The 24,315-nt window shown below is 40.6% G+C and overlaps 1 protein-coding gene across 1 annotated transcript in view; it reads right to left on the bottom strand.

Moving 5' to 3' along the window:
• Positions 1-208: 208 nt before the first annotated feature.
• Positions 209-24,315, bottom strand: part of LOC142099675 (monocarboxylate transporter 2-like) — a 34,256-nt gene continuing 10,149 nt past the window's right edge. The window contains exons 3-5 of the mRNA XM_075183405.1: positions 7,737-7,880; positions 4,209-5,066; positions 209-3,365 (exon numbers count right to left, since the gene is read on the bottom strand). Coding sequence (XP_075039506.1) covers positions 3,079-3,365; positions 4,209-5,066; positions 7,737-7,880 — 1,289 coding nt within the window. The 3' untranslated portion in view covers positions 209-3,078. The remainder of the gene's footprint in view (positions 3,366-4,208; positions 5,067-7,736; positions 7,881-24,315) is intronic.

The raw sequence follows: 24,315 nt of genomic DNA, 5'->3' as shown, positions 1-24,315 counted from the left end.
AGTTTTTAGTTTTCTTTTTGCGCTTAGCATGTTTTAACGCTTAACCCGGCGCCATTGTGGTGGAAAGGTGTAACACGGACGTAGAGGTGGGTCTTTATTACCCGGGTGTATTTTATGCCCGATTTTGAAGTTTTAAGGATGATTTTAGTCAACTATTTGTATATTTGGAATAATGAACTACTGAATGAGGTATTTTGATTAAAAATGAAAAAAAAAAAAAAAAAAGTCAGAGAATGAACTTTTTTATTTCTACATGAAAAAAAAAAATTAACAAAATTGACAATTTTGGCGTTATTGCCAATATCTTAAACAAACTTTTCATCTAAAAATCAAACTTTTTCGTTGACTTAAGTATGAGATCTTTGGCTGATTTTGTGTTTTGTATTGTTTTAATTTTCAATCGCTCAATATGAACTCAGGTGTTCCCGGCTTATAATTGTCACACTCCTGGCATGTACGTGTTGTCTTACGATCTTTTATTTAGCGGGAAACACTTGACATTTTTTTCAAGATCCTGGTACTCCTGCAGGTGGCTCCTCTGAAGATTTTCCTAAGGATTTCTAATCCCTTTGCGCATTTCTCTTGGCAAATGAAATCCATCTTTACGGATGCTCAAGTGTTCATTTAGGAGACCCCAGGTTTTGATGAATTTGTGTTGTTTTTGTGACACTATTATTACACCGATCTATCGTGATCGCATTAATTCCAGTCATATTTAGCATGATATAAAAAAAGTCTGGGGCCATTTTCTCGAATTGCGGCTCAATTGATATGTAAACAAAGCTCATCTGCAACATCTGCTCAAAAGAATAAATAAAACATCACATACTAAAATGGCACAAAATTGTCACACTGACAGTGAGGTTGGGTCATAATCATCTTATTTGTGTCTGCTCCCGTCTAGTTCTCTGTGCCGACGCCGGCTGACTGAGTGGTAGTGGGAAATGGGTACAGTGGGGTCTGAACTCCAGCTACCGAGAGTAAAAAAAAAAAACACGTAAATTAAAAGTCATTATGACCCAAACTGAGCGACGCTGGGTTAATCTGTGCTCCTGCACTTTGGTTTGCAATTCACATAATGAGCCACAGCAGTGTATCACCTTTCAATACATTTTATGAATTAGGATGAATGTGGAAACCAAACCCCAGCTTCATATGCACTTTAGAGACGGTTGAGACAGCTGAACAGGAAGTGAGACTAGTCCGTCACAGAACGAATCCCCCCACCTCAAACAGACAAACATTTGAGTGAAGCAGTCACATGTACATAACAATATCCGGCATACACAGGTGTATTTTATTCACTTCTGCCCAGTTTTACTGTAAGTAATTAACCGTTTACTCAGTACGGTTATCAAATGTTACGGACACTCAGAGAAGTCTCTCTCAGGGTACAAATACAGTGGTGGCCCATTAGCCAAGTGATGACCTTTCTGAGATGGTCCCCACAGAGGAAACAAAGGCTGCGTACCCGGACAGTTCAGCAGTATTGGCTCACACACAGTCTGTTGCGCTGTCAGAATTCAATAGCACCTAGTAGACCTGCCCAGCAGGATAAATATTTCACACACTAAACAGGAACTAAAGCCACAATTCGGATTAATGCACTGACTGGTTTTCCTGAGTGTTCTCACTGCTGTTGGATAGGTCTTTGTATCTTCAACCAACTGGGAGCTTGGGTCCTCCGACAAATGTCCTTTTGATATAGTCTCTCTTGGGTACCACTAAACTCTGGAAAGAGCCCGTCTAAAGGGGGAAAATGACCTGAACTGTTACCTCCCAAATACATTAATGCACTCTTAGCAGCAGTGAGAACCTTAATGCATTCCCGTGGTGTAACGGGCAACCAATGCCAGTGGAAGGATGATCACGTACTAATTAGACATGCTGGACAGGAATAGCAATGCCCAGGCTCCGCTTCTTCTTTGGCTGTTTTTAAGTCCCAGAAGATCCCCAAGACTCCCAGGGAAAATGATCCTTACTGTGCTATGTGCATCGGTATCACAAAAATATCCGATAACCTGATGAGCGTGGGACAATGAACTGACAAGATTAGCCAAAAACCTGACCAGCGTAGGAACATTAGGATAATATAAACCTTGTGTTTTACATGGACATATGGTGGGAATACGTACTTGTGGATTTGCCAGGCTGCCAATACAGTAATTTCGCTATTTCTTCCAAAACTGATTTCATTTAAAATCTCAAATAAAAAATAAAACATTTTTAAAACCCGCATCAAATATAACATTAGAAATGCCACAGTCACAACTAGCAGTAATCAATGGATCCTAGTAAACACTTTCGTGACTATTGGTTGCACGGTGTGCAGGGAACAGGGGATCTTTAAGGAAGGTGTATAGATCGAGAAGAACCTTCTCTGAAAACAGCCACAAATATATTTGTACATATAAAGTTTTGACTGCAAACTAAAACTTAGGTATAGATTTATCCAACGTTCTAACAAGGACAAGTGGAGGTGTTGCCCATAGCAACCAATTAGATTCTAGTTATCATTTTCTAAATTCTGCTGGGTCAATGAGAGCTAGAATCCGATTGGTTGCATTGGGCAACACCTCCACTTGTCCTTTTCAGAAGGTATGATAGATCTACACCTTTAATCCCCTTATAAACATGTAATTGTTTTATAGATGCAACAGTTTTCTTTCACCACAAGGAAACTAAAGAGAAATGTCATTTTTACACTGTTAGATTTATACATTTTCAGCTCTTACACTTATTTGATTATCTTTAGCAACACTTCAGATTACATACATTAAAATCAGGTATTAAACATATAATTTAAATTACCTGCGAGAAGTAACCATGTTTTATCCTTCTTGCAAGCTATTTGTGTGTAGTAACATGTGATATATGGACATAAATTGAATATAGGTCAGATTTGTCCTTGGTCTCTTTAGCCTGTATTCAATGTAGTCACTTCTGGGCCTATTCCACTTCATGGACCGCAAAAAGGGGTGGAGCTTGTACTATGTGTACATACAGACCGACAGACTTGTCCCGTAGCTAAATCACGTCTACACATGATTATGTTGGTTAGGGTGTCCTCAAGTGGTTCTAACTTGTATGACCCGATCTGTCCACTTGTTCAGAGTTCTCCGTCTCGTGCTTTGCAGACGGGATTTCGCTGCCATTTTTTGCCACTTGATCATAGTTCTCTTTTTTCAGCAAGGCACCTTCCGTCATTTCTATCTCTTTCTTTTGTTCTTCTGCCTGCGACTCTTTCCTGAGCATGCGGTAGTTGTAAAAATTCCCAACGAAAAGGAAGAGACCAGCAAAGACTATGACGGCCCCGCATTCGATAAACATGTACCTGTAATCTCCAAAGGTGTCCACAATCGCACCTGAAAGTAATACAAAGTTATTATGATTATCATTCTGTTCCAATATTTTGAGGTTTTTTAAGATTGGTTCAATAACGCGATGGATTGAGCGTAAATGCGTTGCAACCAATCAAGTCAATCATTAAGCCTTATGCCTTAGGCTGGGTACACATTACAGGTTTTTCAACAGATTATTGGGCCAATCACACAATAAACAACCATTCGGCCCGATATCACATTAGTGTGTATGCTCCAAAGATGAACGAAAAATGTCTTTCAACGATGGAACAATGTCGTTCGAATTCTGCAGTCTGTACGCACTCAGGACCGGCAGTTTCCATAGATCTCTATGGAGTGTGCAGAGTCACCATCTTTTCAGCCGATGGTTATGACAGATGAAGAGCACAGATCTGAAGGTAAATCTTGTAAAATGTGTATAGTGTGTACACAGGAATCTGCACACTGATTGGGCCTTTCAGTCGTTGGTAAAATCTTTAACGATTGCACATTGGAAGAAATTTTCTGTAGTGTGTACCCAGCCTTAGCAATGTCAACAACGCCTGGTGAATTGATAGGCTACAGTGTCTTGAATATTGGTTTAGACCACAAAATAGCTGCCTCCACTACGTACAGGCAACAGGTATACTTTAAAAGGCTAAACCTTGACATTGTCCACCATCTTTAATACTGAATGAAAGATGTAGTACTTGGTTTAAGAAGGGTGGATCCAAAGCCTTTTTTATCTTGCTTGTTTGTTGTTTTATTACTAAAATATATTGTATGTTTACAAAACACTGGTCAATTAAAGAGGCTAAAATATCTAGTATAGCTATAAACACAGTAAATAGAATATTGGGAAATTACCTCCAATTGGGGGTCCAAGGAGAAGAGGCACACACTCCACAATGGTGACCAGTCCAACGGCACTCGAAAACCGTTTGGCACCAACAAGATCCATAAGAGTTTCAAAGAGCAGAGAGCAAACCATGCCAAAAGCTAAACCGAAAAAGACAGAGTACACCACGAGACCCGCGTAGCCTGTAACTAGGGGGCACAGGAGGTGACAGACACCATTAAATACGATGGAGAAGCTGAAGAAATACTGGATCCTCGGCCTTATCCATTTTGTGTTGGCAATGATTCCACAAACCGGTCGGGCAATCATATCAACGATGGCGAGTATGGACAACAGAAAGGCAGCCGAATATTCGTCAACGCCAAGATGCTTTCCGTAGGGCGCTAGAAACACTATAGGGGCATAGAAGCCAATAAACATCAGGACGTTTCCAATGAGGTAGATCAAGAAGCCGCGATGCTTGAAAAGAGACAAGTCCAGGACCTTATTGAACCTGGTCAGACAACTTTCCTCCTCCTTCTGTTCAGGCGTTGCCTCTTTACCGTTTTCCACGACACTCATCTTAACTTTTTCTGGGTCTTTCTCCTGGAGGGGCTTGTCATTCTCCTTTTTGGTTTTTGAGGACGACGGCCCGATAGGCCTGAACAGAGCGCCCGCCACGCAGCAGTTAAGCAGCATGGCGCCCAGGATGAAGAAGCTGCCCCTCCAGCCGAACTTGTCAAACAAAAACTGGTTCAGAGGCGCAAGTGTGGATAGTACGACGGGACTGCCAGCCATGGCCAGGCCGTTCGCAATGGGCCGCCGTTTCAGGAAGTACTTCCCCACCACAATGACGGAAGGCTGAAGGTTCATAGAGAAACCGAACCCTGCAAGGAAAGTACAAAATAAATAAATAAATAATAACTTTAATAAAAGCAATATTTTTACTCGCGGACATAAGTTATCACAATGTCAGATGTCACTAAGGAGTTCAGTAACCATGCAAGATAGACCAATAGGTCTGTCTATATAGCCGCCCATGCCTGCCTGTCTATATACCCATGCCTGCCTGTCTATATCTATCTGTCTGTGTGTGTATTATATTATATAAACACCCACAATCCTAAATTACAACGTGCAGTAAAATTACAGGTTTACTGAAAATCCGTAAGCCACCAATAAAGTAACGGGAAATTCTACTGATCGCGTAAATTCCCAGTCACACAGGAGCTCTAAATGTGGCCTCTTATGCAAATTTAGGTTGAATGCCAGCTAGCCATTTAGGTAATAATCAATTAAAGCTCCCCATTATCTCATCATTAATTTCCCACTGACACAAATCTAATTTATTATAATTTCATTTTACTAGCATTAATTAGTATGTGATAGCTCCTACACAGCACTCCTCTTGCTGCTGACTTATCATTAAAGTGATTTTAAGTCACTAACAAAAAATCTTGACTGCAAATTAAATTCCGAAATCCCCTTTCCACAGTTAACCGTTAGCAGAAATAGGTCCTTCAGGAGTAAAATCACTAAACCAGTGTGTGTTATAGAGGATACAAACGGTCTCTGGATTCATCTGTATTATAGAAAAATATTTGCATTTTTATCATTTCATATTGTGTTACATGGTGGCTGTATTATTATACTTGCATAATAATTACACAATAAACAGTGAACGTATAACACTATAATATAAAAAAAACATACGTATGTGTGTGTGTATGTGTGTGTATGTGTGTGTATGTGTGTGTATGTGTGTGTATGTGTGTGTATGTGTGTGTGTATGTGTGTGTGTATGTGTGTGTGTATGTGTGTGTGTATGTGTGTGTGTATGTGTGTGTGTATGTGTGTGTGTATGTGTGTGTGTATGTGTGTGTGTATGTGTGTGTGTATGTGTGTGTATGTGTGTGTATGTGTGTGTATGTGTGTGTATGTGTGTGTATGTGTTAGGGGATTTAGACTGTAAGCTCCAATGGGGCAGGGACTGATGTGAATGAGTTCTCTGTACAGCACTGCGGAATTAGTGGCGCTATATAAATAAATGATGATAATAATATAGCAACCAATCAGATATTAGATTTAAATTTGTCCGACCACACTAGGTGCTAAAAAAGTGTTTTGTTTACTATGGGTATTGGTAGACAATTGCTCTTTGCATCATCTTATTAAATTAGCGTTAAAGGAGGACTGGACAGATCCCTCCAGCAATGTCAACCCTGTTACCAAGTGTGTGTTTTGTCCTATTTTCAACACATTTAACAAAACATAGGAACATACCGCTGAGGAATAATTCAGTACCTGTCATTATAAGACTTACCCCCTCTCACGGGTGCTGTTGATTACTTTCATGTTAATCCTTACCTCCGTTCCATGCGAGTCAAAAGTTCCCCCCCTATGGGTCTTAGCCAATCAGCACAGTTCCATTTTAGTTAATATCCAATTAACATACATGTTTTTGGACTGTGGGAGGAAACCAGAGTACCAGAGGAAACCCACGCACTGAATGCCCAAACGGGGCTTTATTTATTTTACCTCATATTATGACTAAAATGTGAACGCAATACAAACCGTACTGAATTATAAGTCCCATATGTCTTTGCTACAGACCATAATACTTGTTAAAAGCACCGTTATTAGCTATGTTTCCATTTATATCTACATTTAAGGTTACATGTTTTAATTATAACTAGTGGAAAAGGGTATTCATGACACCAGCAGCTAAGGAATAGTAGGGGGTGGTAAAACTAGTCAGGAAGGATGGGATTTACGTGTGTTATTGCTCATGTACAAAAGCATTGTGTCGTTTCCATGACAACAAAACTCCCTAGTTATGCTATAAGTTAGTATTATGTACTACATTGCCATTCATTCATTCTCCCTTAAATGCATATAAAATATTTATAAGAAAAACTAACCTGACCATGAAACTCAAAAACGTATGACCCATGCATTATGATAAACCCTGTGAATGTATAACTCGAAGACACGTACAATATTCGACTTTGAAGTCATAATAATGTAATATGAAATAAAATCTTAACGATATAACCTTAAGAGCCTCTCCCTGATCATAAAAGGGTGCCAAAGAGGGCAACCCCATCCAGCCCACCCTGGATAAGATGGGAGAGGAAGTGGGCTGCTAGGTAGTTTCAGGTGGGAAAGTAGTGAATGGCAGGTATACAAGTCCTGAATTTCTGTCATTTGTGTTTTAAAACCCCAGGGAGATTATTTGTGGTCTTTAGTTCTATAAAAACTGGTAAGGGGGTTTTGAATGTAGAGAGAAGGGTGGGCTCCATTCATATGGCCCATTTCTGGTTTTCCAGAGAGCTAGCAAGTTGCAGGCTAATCAGGATCTGCACCTGACAAGGTGCTGTTAAAAGGCTATTAGTGTGTCTATTTAGGTGAGTGACGGAAAGGCAGATAGTAACCCTGTCTAAAGTCATCTCCATTACAAATTGCAGCCTAGTGATTGGCTTCTCACCTGTCTAGCGACAGATCTACATGTTAAAAGAGATCAAATAAAGTAAATTACAAAATAAATGTTTCATTACCTGCAATGACACCGACACAGATGTACATCTGTAAAATGCTTGTGCAGAAGGTGGCCAAAATCATACCCATTGCACTAAGGAGACCACCACATATTACCACCGGACGGCTGCCATATCGGTTCACCAGAATACTACTGATGGGTCCTAAAACAACATTTAAAAACAAGAAGAAGATTACTACAAGGTGCTGTCTTAGCACAGCAGGAATATGTAAAATATTCATGATAAAAAAACAATAAAAATGTAATTTGAACTGATGATTATTAAAACACACTGAAATACATTTAATATTGTACGATTATGCGCTCTTTCATAAACAAAAACAAAAAATGATTTCCTTCAACATTTTGCCATTGTTCATAAATATACTCTTTTTTAATGGCGTGCCCCAGCCTTCATCTGTGGCCCCCAGCTGTGTGCCCCTGTTCTGAATTATTATCTGCTTTGTCGTAAAGACTCAAGACTCAATGGGAACAACTGGAGCTTCCAAGTCATGTCACCTGCTCTGCACATGGCAGGGAGGCCATGCTGAGCAACCAATCACAGGATCCGACACTCACTAGGGATCTTCTCTATTAGAAACAATAGCCGATATTCAATTTCACCTGGGCAATGGTAGCCCCTGTTCAAATTAACAAATGAAAATACATACAGAAAATTGGGTTCTCTGCTCAGTAACGTGGAAACTTTTACTGAACATTTATCAACATTTTGGATGTATAAACTTTGTTTCCTATAAAAGGTGGGCTTTACGCAGCAATTTTCCTACATCAGTTTGACGTGAGCCTTATACCACTACTCAGCGGAAGCAGGGTCCTCCTACAGCACAATCTAACTCTCCTGTCTATGGCTTCCTGCAAGTCTCCATTCCCCTCCTAAAATCCAGGGGCAAACGCAGGATTTGTAGAGGGGGGTTTCCACACCACGACACCAGTGGGCGTGACCAGCATGCATGGGGGCGTAGCTATATTAGACAGTGCTTGGCTGCTCTCCAACTCTTCCTATCCCTATAATATACATGGGCACGGGCACTACTGTTAGGTGCACACAGCTCTCCCTTTTCAAGCAGAGCTGTGTGAAGCGGAGGCAGGGTCCAGCCACATCAATTATACAGTGCCCCAGGCTTGGAGGGGGGTTTCCGGGCACTAGGAACCCCCCCCCCCCCCGACGGGTTACCTATGAAATCATAACACTGTTCTAACAAATGGAGCTCTGAGTAGACAGATCACTGTCACCCATATCATCAGCATACTCCTCTCCTGAAATATTCTGTGCTGCTGTCCCGTGATCCGTTAATCTGTAGGTTGTTTAATCCATGCCCACTTCAAAATTGGGTACACAGAGACAGGCAAGCGGTTAGGAATGATGGATAATGGATAAAATGATGCAAAGGTTTCTTTAATATACAATGGAGAGAGCAAAGAATGTGACTTCTAGACAGAAAAAGTCAAGGAGAATCTGCAGGAAGAAAGTTGAAGAAATCAAAGCTAGTTAAAGGATTTGCAGATAGTCTCTACACGCACTGGTGAAACAAGCTGAGCATCATTACCCACAAAATAAATTGTTCTCCCCTCCGTGTTCAGCAATTTAACAAGGAGCGCCAAGATTACAATGGGAAAAAAAAAAATGTCAATTCAGTGTCTCAAATAAATAGAACACAATTATATATAAAAAGAGAATCTTCTCGCCAAGGTGAAACAGATATAAGTAATGGGATAGAATTATTTCTGGGAGAGATAGAGAATAAAAAGACAAAGAGGCTAATTTCTGAAGCATTATACAGGACATTGTAAATCATTCTGTAGAGGTTCTGTGCGAAGTCTGAAAACAACCGGGGAAGCCCATTATGGCTAAAAAACCAAGACGATCATACATTTTCCATAACAAGCAGAATAAAATGTGCAGGGGCCAGCAACCAGAAATCCTGCTTAGTCGTGAAAAATATAAAAATAAAAACGCAGGATTGTCACTAAAGGGAAGATATTAGTTTACAAAAAAAAAAAAAGTGTAAACTACAGAAGGTGTTTTTCCACTTAAAAGTATAATGTTTCAGCATGGCGGCACAGTGGTTAGCATTGCTGGGGTCAGGAGTTTAATTCCCACCAGGCTCTTATCTGTGTAGTTTGTTGGCTTGATTCAGGTTCAGACGCAAGTTCATTTACATGCCGTATGCTGTGTGAAATAGGTCTGCGCAGAGACGGACCTTACGCCAATGAATGAAATTCATGTGGGATCACAAATGACAATTACAACTACCTATGGCTTAAAGGGCTGGATGGGTGAGGGGATGAACGCAGGCAATGTACAGGTACGGCACGCCAGGGGTGTGCCGATTCAGACGCAGTCAATTCCCCGGTTTCTCTAAATCATGTAGGTTTTTTTAGCCGTATCATTTGCACCAACTACAGGTGTAAGTGCTGACTGATAGTGATGACTGTCACGGCATAGTCTTTGTATTAAAAAATACATGTATGCGTGCCACTAGCTAACATCGGATTTAAAGTGATAAAAGAAGTGTGCAAGGCAAAATTTAATGTTAAGTGTACATGGATTAGATTTCCTCCAAAAATTTCTTGGAAGATACTTGGGAAAAAAATAAATACAAATGAATACGGTGGCTCAGTGGTTAGCACTTCTCCCTCACAGCATTGGGGTCATGAGTTCAATTCCCGACCATGGCCTTATCTGTGTGGAGTTTGTATGTTCTCCCCGTGTTTGCGTGGGCTTTCCTCCGGGTGCTCTGGTTTCCTCCCACACTCCAAAAACATACTGGTAGGTTAATTGGCTGCTAACAAATTGACCCTAGTCTGTGTGTCTGTGTATGAGGAAATTTAGACTGCAAGCCCCAATGGGGCAGGGACTGATGTGAGTGAGTTCTCTGTACAGCGTTGCGGAATTAGTGGCGCTATATAAATAAATGATGATGATGATGAATACCGATAAAAAGATTGGTCATCCTTACATTAAAAACACACAGGTGTCTTTAATAGTAGTGGCCAATAGATGACCCTCAAAGAAGCCAAATTTTTGGTACCCTACCTAAAGGCTCAGAATGTCCAGCACACTCTCCGTGCAGTCTACGTAGCAGATTGATGTGGATGTCTTCCCAGTCATTGTACTTCCAACCCTTAGGTTAATTAAAGCATTGTTCATCCTGTGTGAGCACTTCACATTCCCTAATGCCTCTCTCCAAATATATGTGCAGCTTGCGCTCTTGTGAAACCAAGGGCCACTTGTGAAAAAAAGTCATGTTGCCCACCCCTATTTTATAAAATCACTTAACTCTATATAGCTGAGTGAATAATAATGAAAATGGCTTTTATCAGTACAATTTACCCCTAAAGTCATAGTAGCTGGGGCCACCTTATTTTCTAGGCTAACAGAATGTGCCATGTGACTGTGGTTGCCATGGCAGTCCAAATGCCAAAACCATTCCTCTTATAGCCCACCAGTGATTTATGTTAAGAAAAAGAACCGATTATTTCATGGAATTGCGGCTTTAAGTAGTGACTCAAACTAGGAAAGACAGGATATAGATAAAAAAAAGTTACATAAACAAAATAAACATGTATTAAATCAAATGGCTAATAAGGTTCAGCTATATTTTTAAAAAACTAAAAAAAAAGGACTAAAAAATGGGCAATTTCTAAACGGCTCTCTGAAGATTCAAACATTGGCACACTTGTGGTCACACATGGCAAAGCATTAAAGAACAGAGGCGTACAGCTCTGCTAGAACACAGTGCGTAGACAAAATACATGTAATGAGCACGCTTTGTCTATATTTCCCTTTAATCATCCTGCAAGTCAGGCAGCTCTCAAGTTAGAGGTAAAACTTTTACAGAAGTTGAACTTTTTCATTCAAAGTCCAGGTCAAATGTCACAGTAAGTTTAACAAGTCTAAGTATCCTCTCTTTGAGTTAGTAGAAAGTTCACAAATGCAACAAAAAAGTCAAACATTTTTACTTTCAGGTTCTTTGCACTTCTCTTAATCCAACAAAACTTAGATATTTCCTGTAAAATATATATATTTTTTTAAAACCCCAAATGAATCTCCTCATCCAAATACGCAGTCATTTGAGGTTTTCCCTGTGTGTGTGTGTGTGTGTGTGTGTGTGTGTGTGGGGGGGGGGGAGTGTGGCAGTTACTATGACAATTATTTTGACTTGCGAAATATTTTCATTCAACAAAGTACAATAAAGTTAACGTTGTATAAAGTGAAATACATTTAACATTGCATTATATTTAACTAGAGATTATTTTAAGGATATGAACTGTAATCCATAGCAAGGGATCAAACGGTCGGATTGATTGCTATTAATCAGTTTTTAACAATTTGATTTGTGATCGAATCATTGTCGTAATTGTGGGTCCATGGTTTATAATTATAAAGATATATGTGAACAATTTTATAAAAAATTAAATTTGTAAGGGGAGGGGGGGGGGGTAGATATAATTTGGGTGAAAATGGTTCTCTATTGGCATTCATAGATGTTCAATGTGCAAGATGAAGGTAACATTTGCCTTTTTGTATTCTATTGGGGAATTCAATTCCCCACCTTGTTCTGGGTGCACGTTATTACCGTTGGTACAGTGATTTTGACAGACTTCTGCTCGCGGCTCGGAGCTTCAAGCAAAAAAAAATCAATGGCAAAATTACTGTACCAAATGGTGGTAATGCACATCAATTACCGTAGTAAACAAGAACAATGTATCGGCTTTATATATTTAAATATTCTGTGCAACTCATCTACCATGTTCATTGTAGTAAAGTATCCCTAAACTTCATTGACACATTGTAGAATCGTTGCCAACCTTTTAAAACTTCAATCCGGGAGATCCCGGGCGGGGGAGGGTGTGGTTGGAGGGTGGAACCAAAATGCAGCGATTCGCCGCGCCCGGGGACAAAATGCAGTTTTTGTCGCAGGGGCGGGACCAAAATGACGCGATTCACGTCATTTTGACAGCAATTTTCCGTATGCGGGATACTTGCCTGCTCTCCCGGGAGTCCTACCCGGATTTTGGGAGTCTCCCGGACATTCCGGGAGAGTTGGCAAGTATGCATTGTAGTTTATTCATACCCTACGCGAGTAGCCCCTGCACTCCTTGAGGTAACCAGCCCAGCAATACCCATTTTGTGCTGTCCCAAAGTGACTTTGATACAAAGCAGCGATGGGCAACCGGATACACTTTAGGGGCCACACTGGTGGTACAAAGGGCCACTCATGCCCATCAATCTCCTTAATAAGTTAAAACAATACATTAAAATCAAAGAAAGAGACATCTGTAACACCACATCAACAGACTTTTTAAACAAAGTATTACAAGCTATAAAAAGCAAAACAAACAAACAGTAAATCAGAAAGCAGCTGAGGCCGCAAGTCAAGTCTCGGAAGGTGCCTGCGGGCCTAGGGTCAATGGATACCCATCACAGATTAAAAAACAAACAAATAAATAAAAATTTATAAATGGAAGTTAAATGTAAAAACAAGTGTTTTCATTATTCCAGGTTTATTTTGCAGCACAGAACTACACAAGCTGTATTATAGGGTTTTATTATCGCTAAATAATGGTTTTAAGTGCCTTTTGATCTCACGTTTGTTTTCCCTTGTTGGCCTTCGATGCTCAATCAAACTCTATGTAATAGTTTATTTGACAGTCCAAAGGTCAGACAATTCCTCCTGCGCTGGCAGTCAGCCTGGTTTAATGAGATTAATTCTTTGGGAGTATTAACCTGTTACCTTTCCTATACAGCGTTTGTTTCTCCCTCTCGGAGATGTGTTAATGGAACGCAAAAACCTTGTGTCATCCTCAACGACTCAAGATCCATTAGCGCTGGATGTAATTGTACTTATCTGGTTTAGTGAGCTGTATAATTACTAGAGCCCGTTACAAGCAGCCGTCAGGAGCAGAACAGAGCAGTCAGGCAGGAAAAGATTTTTTTTTTCTATGTTGCTAATTCCAGGATATGCTATTTAGACATATCATTGCCTTTTAATGATTGAACCCGTTTTTTTGTGGTTTTTTTTTTTATTAATTTGGTCACCCAGATTTTTCCAGACAATTATTCACAAGAATAAACATGTCACGTATCATTGGCTGAGCTTATTAAGGATTTCACCCTTTTTCATTTCTCTAGTGATGAAATCTGCTTCCTAGTAATACTATGTTATGTTACACAGACTGTTACATAATCAAGTGGTTAGAACATAACTGTTGTGGACCTAAAAGTCCCAGCATATCCTGACAATCCCGCCTAATCAGGCTAGGCAATAAATCCCATCGATTTGTGCAAGTGGTCATCAGACCACTGACATCAGACAGATAAGGCCATGGTCAGGAATCGAACTCATGACCCCAGAGCGGCAGAAGTGCTAACCACTGAGCCACCGTGCTGCCCTGATATTAACCTTTCAAACTAGATTGCTCACAATATACTGTGAGCAAAAGGGGATATTTAATTTTAGTGTGTGTGTATCATAAATCTATCTCTGGTGCACAGAAAAGTTACACTCCATGATCTGGTTAGTATTATTTACTAAACTTCTTTCAAATCTGGCATTACAGTCACTGCTAGGTAGAGTAACTTGTTTTGCTTCTGTGACCCAGGATTTAATTGTCCAGATAAATAAATACTGGTTCAGCCCACAAAGTGGCTGCTCCCACTGTGTGTAAGCGATGCGTGTGCTTTGTGGCTTAGTGGTTAGCACATTGCCACGCAGCACTGGGGTCATGAGTTCAATTCCCGACCATGGCCTTATCTGTGTGGAGTTTGTATGTTCTCCCCGTATTTGCGTGAGTTTCCTCCGGGTGCTCTGGTTTCCTCCCACACTCCAAAAACATACTGGCAGGTTAATTGGCTGCTAACAAATTGACCCGTGTGTGTGTGTGTGTGTGTGTGTGTGTGTGTGTGTGTTAGGGAATTTAGAGTGTAAGCTCCAATGGGACAGGGACTGATGTGAATCAGTTCTCTGTACAGCGCTGTGGAATCAGTGGCGCTATATAAATAAATGGTGATGATGCCTTCTGGGTAACATGTTAGTGTGTGATGTCCGATGCAAAAGTGACATTAGCAATATATTATATGTCCTTTTGAATTCTGTAAATCGGCTTGAGTGGAGGTGCCCATAGCAGGGGTGAATTGCCTCGTTTAAAAGGTTTCTTTTTAGGAGCACTGCAGGTTATGTGACTCAAAATATTAATTGTAGAAAGTGAAGCAAACATTGGAGAGAAGACAAGATTGGCACAAGGCAATTGGACTTATTATGTTGACATTGTTGGCAATAGATTACCAGGAAAAAAAAAAAAAAAAAAAAAGCAGATTTAAATAACTGGCAGGGTGAACATGGAAACGGTCATGTAACAAATTTCTACCTTTACTTAGTATATGGTTCTGTTTGCTGCGTCTGAGAGGGGTTAGCAGAGTAACAAATTGACATTGTTAACTCAACAATTCATTTAATTATTTAAATTTCAATTATTTTTATAATATTTTCCAGAAAGTAGAAGCAGATATTGAAGTAGAGTCGTTTTACCTGTCCAAATAGTGTTATAACTATAAAACTAGCTTTCTAATTCATTTTTTTTATTTTACATTGTTACAAAAATCAAGCTTAAAAGAATTTTGGAGCATTGCTTTAATAAATAGGAAATTCTACTTTTAAGATAAAATGATTTATGTAAATTGAAGATCACAAAAAGCATTTCAATTGTTTCTTCAACTTTATATGCTTGGATGAATGATAATATTTATTATTATTATTATTGTTATCAATAATAATATCATACACACACATTTTATATTTATATAATCTGAGAGTCATATATGACAGGGGGAATGTTTGTTATAATTTACTGTTTCCTCTAAAAATATATTGTTTTTTGGACAGGATACAGGCGTATTTTTGATGGCTATGCTTTTTATCATGAAAGTTTTAAAAAACTTGGGAGACTCGTCCCTAATATTTCCCTCCATTTGTCCAAACTCTTGTTTATCAACACTCTCCTGCGTTTTTTCCTGTTAGACATTTTCATATATCCAATGGTGTCTTCTCTAAAATGGCCTCTGCTGTCACATGTCCCTCTGTATCTGTTAAATGAGTGTTTAAAAGGCAAAAGAAGGTCATATGGGGACTGGGAATGCCATTTTACATCCCTTGAAACATCTCAGGCACTCGTATAAACAGCAGCAATAAAAAATAATGATATATAAACTGAAATTGGTGCTGTAATCCAGTAATAACCTTTAGGCCCTAAGCAGTATATTATCGAGCACTTTTCCCTCGTGACCGTGTCAGCTGAGAGAATTGGATGTTGCGGTGAGCTGTGACTACTTAGAGAACTTCACCAACAAATGTAAGAATGCTCCAGTGTAGCATTTAGGTGGAATCATCTCCCCTTTATCTACTTTTTAATACGGTTTCCTAAATAGATCCATCAGAATAAGATACACACCACCGTTATGGGAAGCTGGTGTGTTTCCATAATGTTCCTATAAGGTGCGGGTCACAGCCATCCAATCAGGACGCACACTGAGAAACACAAGCAACCGCTAAAGGAAGGAGGGGGGGGGGGGGGTTATTTTAAACTAGCAGCATCAACCATGGGGCATTATGGTAGCGACAGTGGAATTTATGGGAGGGAACCCCCACCTAAGTGCTACTTGGGGAATAGGCCCAAATTTAGGGCAATGCTCACTAATGCTTACATTGGTACCGTTATGCATATATATCTGTAGGCCTGCATACATGGTTGCTTCCTACTCACAGTACACAAAGGGCCTCATTTACAAAGCACAAAATGGCCAAGGGCGCACCGCCACCCACACCTTAATTTGCACTAGTGCATACAGATCACGGCCAAAGTGTCAGCAGTCGCGGCAGCCGTGGGCACCACCGCAACTCTCGGCTCTGCTGGTGGCGTCCCGGCCGTCTCCATAACTACTGGTGGCATCACTTCCGGTTCCTTCATCCCAGTTTCTTTAGCAAAAACCGGGACGCCTCAGTCTCCCTGCCGACGCGCCCGGCCAGCTGTCAAACAGCCTGGCGCGTGCGCGCAGGGCTGTGCAGCATCAGCCAATTATGGCCGATTCGTTTTAGGATCCTGCTGGCACTCTGCCTTGTCTTTGGTTACTGGGCCTGTACTTAATTATGCAACTGCTGGATCACTGGCAGGGCTCTTGCTCTGATTGGCCATCTGTACTATTTAAGGAAGTGAGGACTGAGCCTCACTGCCGGTTATAGCGTCCTGTCTCAGTACTGCTGCCTGCTCCTGTGCTAGTTTGGTGTTAAACCTTGGATTGATTTATATGTATATGACCTCTGCCTGACCCTGGACCCTGAACCATTGCCTGTGACCCTGACCTTTTGCCTGTCTCCGGACTCCGAACCATTGCCGGTGACCCAGACCCTGCTTGTACCTGACGTCTCCCCACCTGTGCTCGGTCCAGTCCGCAGATCTTTGGCCTCCGTGTATTACCTCCTGTACCTGTGCGCTGCCGTGTGAACATAACTTGTACTACACTGAGTAAGTCCTGGGGGCATCAGAGTACCTGTGAGCATAACCAGTCTCTACGGGAAAGGCGGCTGCTATAGGTGAAGACCTCTTCTGCTAAAGTTCTGCAAGTTTATGCCGCTCTGGTAGCCGTAACACAAAGTACATTGGTTTGCAGACGAACAGGCGTTTGCCCCTGACTAACAGGGACTGTTGTTGTAATGATTGTGCATTTAAAAGGATCAAGAATTTGTAAGTGAGAAAATATTATAGGCTTAAAACTTCTCTGAAATTGGGAAAAGCCAGTGGCCAAGTAGATCGGGTGCATGTACATCATCTTTCAGTGCTATAAAAAGATGACTTTGCAGATGGACTTAAAATATACTATCCCAATAGGAGCCCTTTTATCTTTTAGTATTGGATCAATTTTCATGGACTCAGAATTCTCCACATGATGGTGCTGCATTGAATTTAATGCTAAGTTTTTAATATGAATATCGGTTTCCTTTTGACGTCTGTGAAACATTGATGATCCGTCTGAAACATCACTGCATTCATTGATCAATTCAAGAGCACAGGACACACTCAAAAAGCATCAGATTAATAGGACATAGTGTTTTCAGGCCGGGCTCTTCAAATACAAGTTCAGCAGAAAACGGTCATTCCAGTAGTCTATGAACACATTATTTAAGTAAAGACCAACGAGTCTGACCAGCATTTTATGAACAGGTGCCTGAATGAGAACTTGACATTACCAATACATCTGTTGATGCCTAAATCTCCTGCTTAAATGACAATAGATAAACCTAGTTAAATCCTCCAATGATTTGAGAAGAGTTTTACAGGCATCGGAGGCTGTGAGATGGCTCACGGGACGTGTTAGGGATTATAGTGACAGCAATCACCTGGGCAACAAGTTCACACGCACCCATCATGGAAATTGCAGCCTCACTGAAGAAGCCAATAACCTTTTCACAAGGTAACCTATGCACTATGAATATATGGCGTTTCATTGCCAGAAATACAGGTTTGGATCTTGAGTCAGCAATTTCCACAAGACCACTTTCAAAGCCAAGGTTATCTTCACAAGAAAAAAAACAAACAAAAAAAAACAAAAACAAAAAAAAACAAAAACACAAAATGTTTTATCACTTGTCTTCTCCAACGGTGTCACGCAGAATTCCATTGTTATACTTCGTTGCCTTTCTTAGCTTTACCTTGTTTATGACCTCTTTCTTTGACGAACTCTTACTAAACTTGACAAATGCTTCTACTTCTAACATGGTCAAAAAATATAAATTAGCGCTTCCCGGTGTATCTGTGTCCGTGCCCATTTCAGCTTTCATAAAATGGGTCTATTCCAGCAGACTGACAATTAGTCATACTTTCCATGTTTTTCACATGTATGTTACCTTTATAACGTTTTAAAAAGGACAGAGTGGCCATCTGTATTCATTTTAAAATCTTTTTTTTTACAATCGTTACAGAATGGTGCTGGCACGCTGGAGCCCGGGATAAGTGTCTCCACAACTGTATTGCTGTGAAAGATAGTTATAAGCCAGTGTTGGCTACCATGTGACACTCCAGGTGTTGTGAAACTACAAGTCCCAGCATGCTTTGCATATATAACAGCTTATTGCTGAAAGGGTACACTGGGACTTGTAGTTTCACAACACCTGGAGTGTCAAAGGTTAGCCAACACTGCTATAGGCAATCCTGGGCCATGGCTTTTAATACCAATAGTCCCTGGTTCAATTTATCAGGAGGGTTTGGCACAGATTGTGAGCTTAGGAAAGAGGTAAAGTTCTGTTACTCTCCTGTAACAATACAATATGGAGTGAATCAGTCTCAAACAAAATGGCCTCTCTACACGCCACAGGTTCTCTCAAAATGGCCTCTCCACGTCAAATGTTTTCTCCCTCTCTGAGGTAAAAACTCAACTGGGGTTCCTATTATCCACACTGAAACTCTTACAGACACTGTCTGCCGAGTGTTCCTTTTTAATATAATCAGGAGTTTGATGTAAAACACCTCGGTAGTAACAGATAATAGTACATCTTGTATTGTTATTGGCTAAACTACATGCGCATAACTCTCACCGACAGCTTCTCACATGTCAGCATATAGAGTGATGGATATTGCAGCCAATCTTATATGCCCGTCATCGGGAGATCTCCTGGTGTTTTACATTCAAACTGAAACTCCTTACATGGACTGTCCCCCTCTCTCGCTCACGGAGTACACAGTTGTCCGTCTCTCCAGATTTTCTCTGTCCACAGACTTTACTCTAGACCGCTCTCTCTTCACCAATTGTCACTCCTTGCTATATACTCTATGTCGTAACACTATCCCGTGAACCCATCACGGAATTTGTTGCATGACTGCAGAAACCAGTAAAAGTTTCACAAGGCAACTTACGCACTATGAATATATATATATTTTGCCAGAAATACAGATTTGGCACTTGAGTCAGCAATTTCCATAAGATCTAACATATCAATTTCAAAGTCAAGGTTATCTGTACAAATAAACCCAACAGGAACTGCAAGAGGTTTGCTAATTGTAAAATTGGTAAGACCACACTTTAGGACACTCACTGCCCTCTTTCTTGTGCTCCTCCACCTTCTGGCCTCTCTCGTATTGCTGATACGAGGGCTGCCGGGAGATGCAGTTTCCCCAGCAAAAACCCTGGGAAGTTACATATAGACAGTTCATCATCAACATTTATTTATATATCGTGACTGATTCCGCAGCGCTGTACAGAGAACTCATTCACATCAGTCCCTGCCCCATTGGGGCTTACAGTCTATATTCCCTAACAGAGACAACCAGTTCGTTGACCACAGTTGAATAGTTATTTGATGTATACGACTGCCTGCTTCATCACAGAACATAGAAGCGACAGTGGACAAGGCGCATGCTTCCCAACTAACAAAAAATATGGTCACAGCTCTTGCGGTCATGGCCGTGGGGGGGCTCCTTCTTGAGAGACGTTGCCTCTCTTTACTTTAATCCCACAATGAGAGTTGAGATCGGTTACCGGGACAACAGAACTCAGAAGTTGCGACGTTGATACGATCGCGCTACAGCGTGGCAGCAGGAGCTTAGCCGCGTCTGAAAGACACCCTTATGTGCACTGTTATCCTTACTGAATGTAACTGCAATTTTTATGCTGTTTATTAAACACACCTTTTATTGGAATAATACACCATTTGGGGACTTTTTTTCTTCTCTTAACTTCCATTTGGTTGCTGGGACAACTGAACTTGGAAGCTTATATGGAGACATGATCGCGATGTAGCGTGCTGGCAGGAGCCTTATCGCGTGTGAAATATACCTTGATGGGAATTGTTACCCTTACTGAATGTAAGTGCATTTGATCATTGCTCATACGTATAAACTTTTATTGGAATACTACACTATAAGGGCATCCTTGTTTCTTCCTGTCTTCCGCATATTTATGAACTATATGGTGGATCCGGAGAGGAACGGATGAGAATTTATTGAGTGACCGTTTGGAACTATATCCAGATGACCTGAAAAGATTGCATATTAGGATTTTATTTATTCATTCTTTTTTATTCATTTTATATTGTGACTGTGGACGTTTTGTTGCATTTATATGCTATATTCTATATTTTATTTAAACATGCTACCACACAATCCATTTATGTTGTGATATTCAGAAAACCCGTTCATCTCATTACCCTCCCAGCTGCGCCTTATTCCAAATCTCTGTTTTACTTTAATCCCACTGCCTCCGTTCTGACTAATGGCTTCCAGTCCTCTCCCTTTGCCATACGCAATGGTACTCGTCAGGGATGCCCATTATCCCCACTCATATTCACTTTAATGATTGAGCCCCTAGCCCGTAAAATTTGCACTAATCCTGATATCTCCTGTGTCCGCGTGAACCCTTCTGAGCATAAATTATCCCTTTACGCGGATGATATTCTTCCGTCAATAACAAACCCACACATATTGCTACCAAATTTACTTAAAGACATCAGTCTCTTTGGCACTCTATCCAACTACAAGATCAATGCTTCTAAATCAGAAATTCTCGACCTTAATGTCCTCCCTACTCTTTTGTCATCTCTTAATACTAGCTTTGATTTCAGGTGGCATTCCCATAAACTTAAATACCTAGGGGTCTACCCAACTAGTTACTATGATTAACCGAACGTTGCAAATTTCCCCCCTTTATTGTCGGCCATCAAAGCGAATCTTCTGAAATGGGACAAACTCGTAATCTCCTGAACAGGTAGGATAAACAGCCTCAAAATTAATGTTCTCCCTCGCCTTTTATATCTTGACCAAGCTTAACCCCTTACAGTCCCTGCCAATTTTTTCAAACTCCTTCAACAAATGGCTACAGAGTTTGTTTGATCTGCTAGGAAGCCCAGGATCCGAATGCAGATACTCCACAAATCCAAATCAAGAAGGTGGGCTTGGAGTTCCTCATTTTCACAAACATTATTGCGCTACTCACCTTTCTCAATGTGTACTTCTTCATTCTCCTCCAGGACAGCGAGTCTGGGGTCTATATTGAATCCGCTCTCACCCTCCTTGCTTCTATGGCTGAAACCACAACATTCCCCCTACCCCCCACCCTCTCTGGCATTCTCACTCACCAGCTGTGCCCACACAGTCTCTTTTTACAATCTAGCCACTAACGCTTGGCGGACGACTACCCTATGGCACAAGCCTTCTTTCACCCCTGAACTTCACCCAGCCCAATTCTTACGGCATTAAATTTTACTCTCAGACTTAGCTCCTCTTCGATTCTTCCCCTCTTTCGCCGATATAAAAACACATTTTCGCATCCCATCGACTTGCTTCTTTCAGTACCTAGAATTTTGACACTTATATGACTCTTATGCACAGTCGTTGATATTCCTCTCTCTTCTCCGTTGGTCTCCGTCTGTTCTCTTTGCTCCTCAAAGGGTCTCAAATCTACCTTCTCCCACCTTATTTTGAAACATAAATGCCCCCCCTAAGGATCCCCACAAACTCAAATGGGAGGAGAACATTGAGGAGACGCTTACCCCGGAGGAGTGGGACAAGATTCGCCTGAAACTATCCAAGACCTCTACGTGTGTTAAAATAAGCGAAAATTGTTGTAAGATTTTCTAAAGCTGGTACTTCGTCCCACACCGCCTCCACACGATATATCCGGGCACATCTCGGATGTGCTGGCGCCAATGTGGACACGAAGGTACCCTGTCTCACATCTGGCATCACTGTCTGAAACTACTTCCCTTCTGGGACTCCATCCACCATTTAATTTTCAGTTATCACTAAGATTTCTCTACCTCCATCTCTCTCCTATTCACTCCCACCTCGCTCAATTCCCAAGAATGCGAAATATACCTAGAAACTCGTTACACATATTCTCAGTGCAGTTGCTGCCAAATCGCCCTTTTCTGGAAAAACCCCCACGCCCGCCTTCTCTGCCATCCATCATTAGCTGCATTTGGCAAGTCTATCACATGGAATAGATCATTACCATTCTTCGCCAAACCCCTGTCCAATTTAATAATGTCTGGAGTCCTTGGACTGAATATAACGGAGTCTCGCCCCCTCTGGTTTGTTAAGGACTAAGAGCCCTAACTATCTCATTTAGTCATGTCCTGGATCTTTATCTCCTCTATCCTTTTCTTCTCACCTTTCTGGCTCGTGACTTCCCCCCTTCCTCCCCCTCTCTCTACTCTTCTTTCCTTCCTCTCTTCATCATGACATTGTATACAGATGGGTAGGTTGAGAGAGAATATATATATATATATATATATATATATATATATATATATATTATACACACACACACACACACACATATACATACACACACACATAATGTTTTGCAGTTAATATGCTTTTGGCAGAATTACTACAATACACTGTTTTAAACAGACTCATTCTTTAGCACGTACGGAATTCTTCTGCAAAAACACAGAAGCTTTAATGTACTGCACAACTCTTTTTACAAGGAAAGCTATTTCTATCTTTTATTGATCAAATCAGGGTTAAAATAAAGTCATACTATTTCATGCGTTCTGGTCATGCCCTGTTATCCAACCACTTTGGCAAGAGATATTTGATCTAGCTTGAAAAGCGACCTCCATATCGTTAATTCCAACCCCCCTTACGGCCCTTCTACATCTCTAGCCTGAACAATTACCTAAACATTATAGATATGTTTTGGGGGCACATTTTGATAGCTGCAAGGGCAGCAATAGCGCAGCTTTGGAAACAGCCGTCTCCCCCTACACTTCACAAGAGGATTGTGAAAATCTAATTTAGCTTTTGCATGGAGACACTAGATGCCCCATTCTCTGTCATCGTCCTCCCCGATTGTCAAATGGATGTCTTGACATGTATTAACAACCGATGGCGAAGGCTCCAAACTATCCAGCCTATCGATCCATCTAGCCCCATCAAAAATGCAGGTAGCTGCGGGTGCCTTATAAATAAAAATTAATAATAATAATAATAATAATAATAATAATATGGGACCAGCCCAGGGGGGTAGATGCCCCCCAGCACCCCAGCCCAGCCTGCCGGAGCCCCAGTGAATCCATTATTGGCCCTTAACCAGGACCCCCCTGCAGCAATAACCCCTAACTTCTTGTCTAATTAGATGTTTAATCTGTAGTGGCTGAATTGAAAAGTGTGTATTTTGGTCATGCAATAAAAATATATCAAACAATGTTACAACATGAGGAATTGTTCAGTCTTAACTTGATTCTCTTATAAAAAAATGTGATCGCTTTTAAAAAAAAGAAAAAAAAAAAAAAGTGTGATTACAAAAAGCTATTTGTTTGTTCTAGAACAATTCTTGTTTCTATGGATAACTTTTTTCAAGTCATAGATGATTTTAAAAGAGATTTTATTATTATCATATATCAATATAACATTTACAACCAGTTTATAAGCAGCCATTACCGCTAGAAGACAGGTGCACTGTACTTTTTACCGTTAGACAAGGTGTGAATTATTCTAGCGAATTAGGGTTGACCTAGCAGAAGAATTGAAAGAGGTTCTTGCTTTTTTTTATTTAAAATGCTTTGCCACAAAATGACCTTCAA

The sequence above is a fragment of the Mixophyes fleayi genome, chromosome 8 (genome assembly GCF_038048845.1).
Source record: "Mixophyes fleayi isolate aMixFle1 chromosome 8, aMixFle1.hap1, whole genome shotgun sequence".
Lineage (NCBI taxonomy): Eukaryota > Metazoa > Chordata > Amphibia > Anura > Limnodynastidae > Mixophyes > Mixophyes fleayi.
The sequence above is the reverse complement of the archived record's forward strand: the minus strand, read 5'-3'. Positions and strand labels throughout refer to the sequence as shown.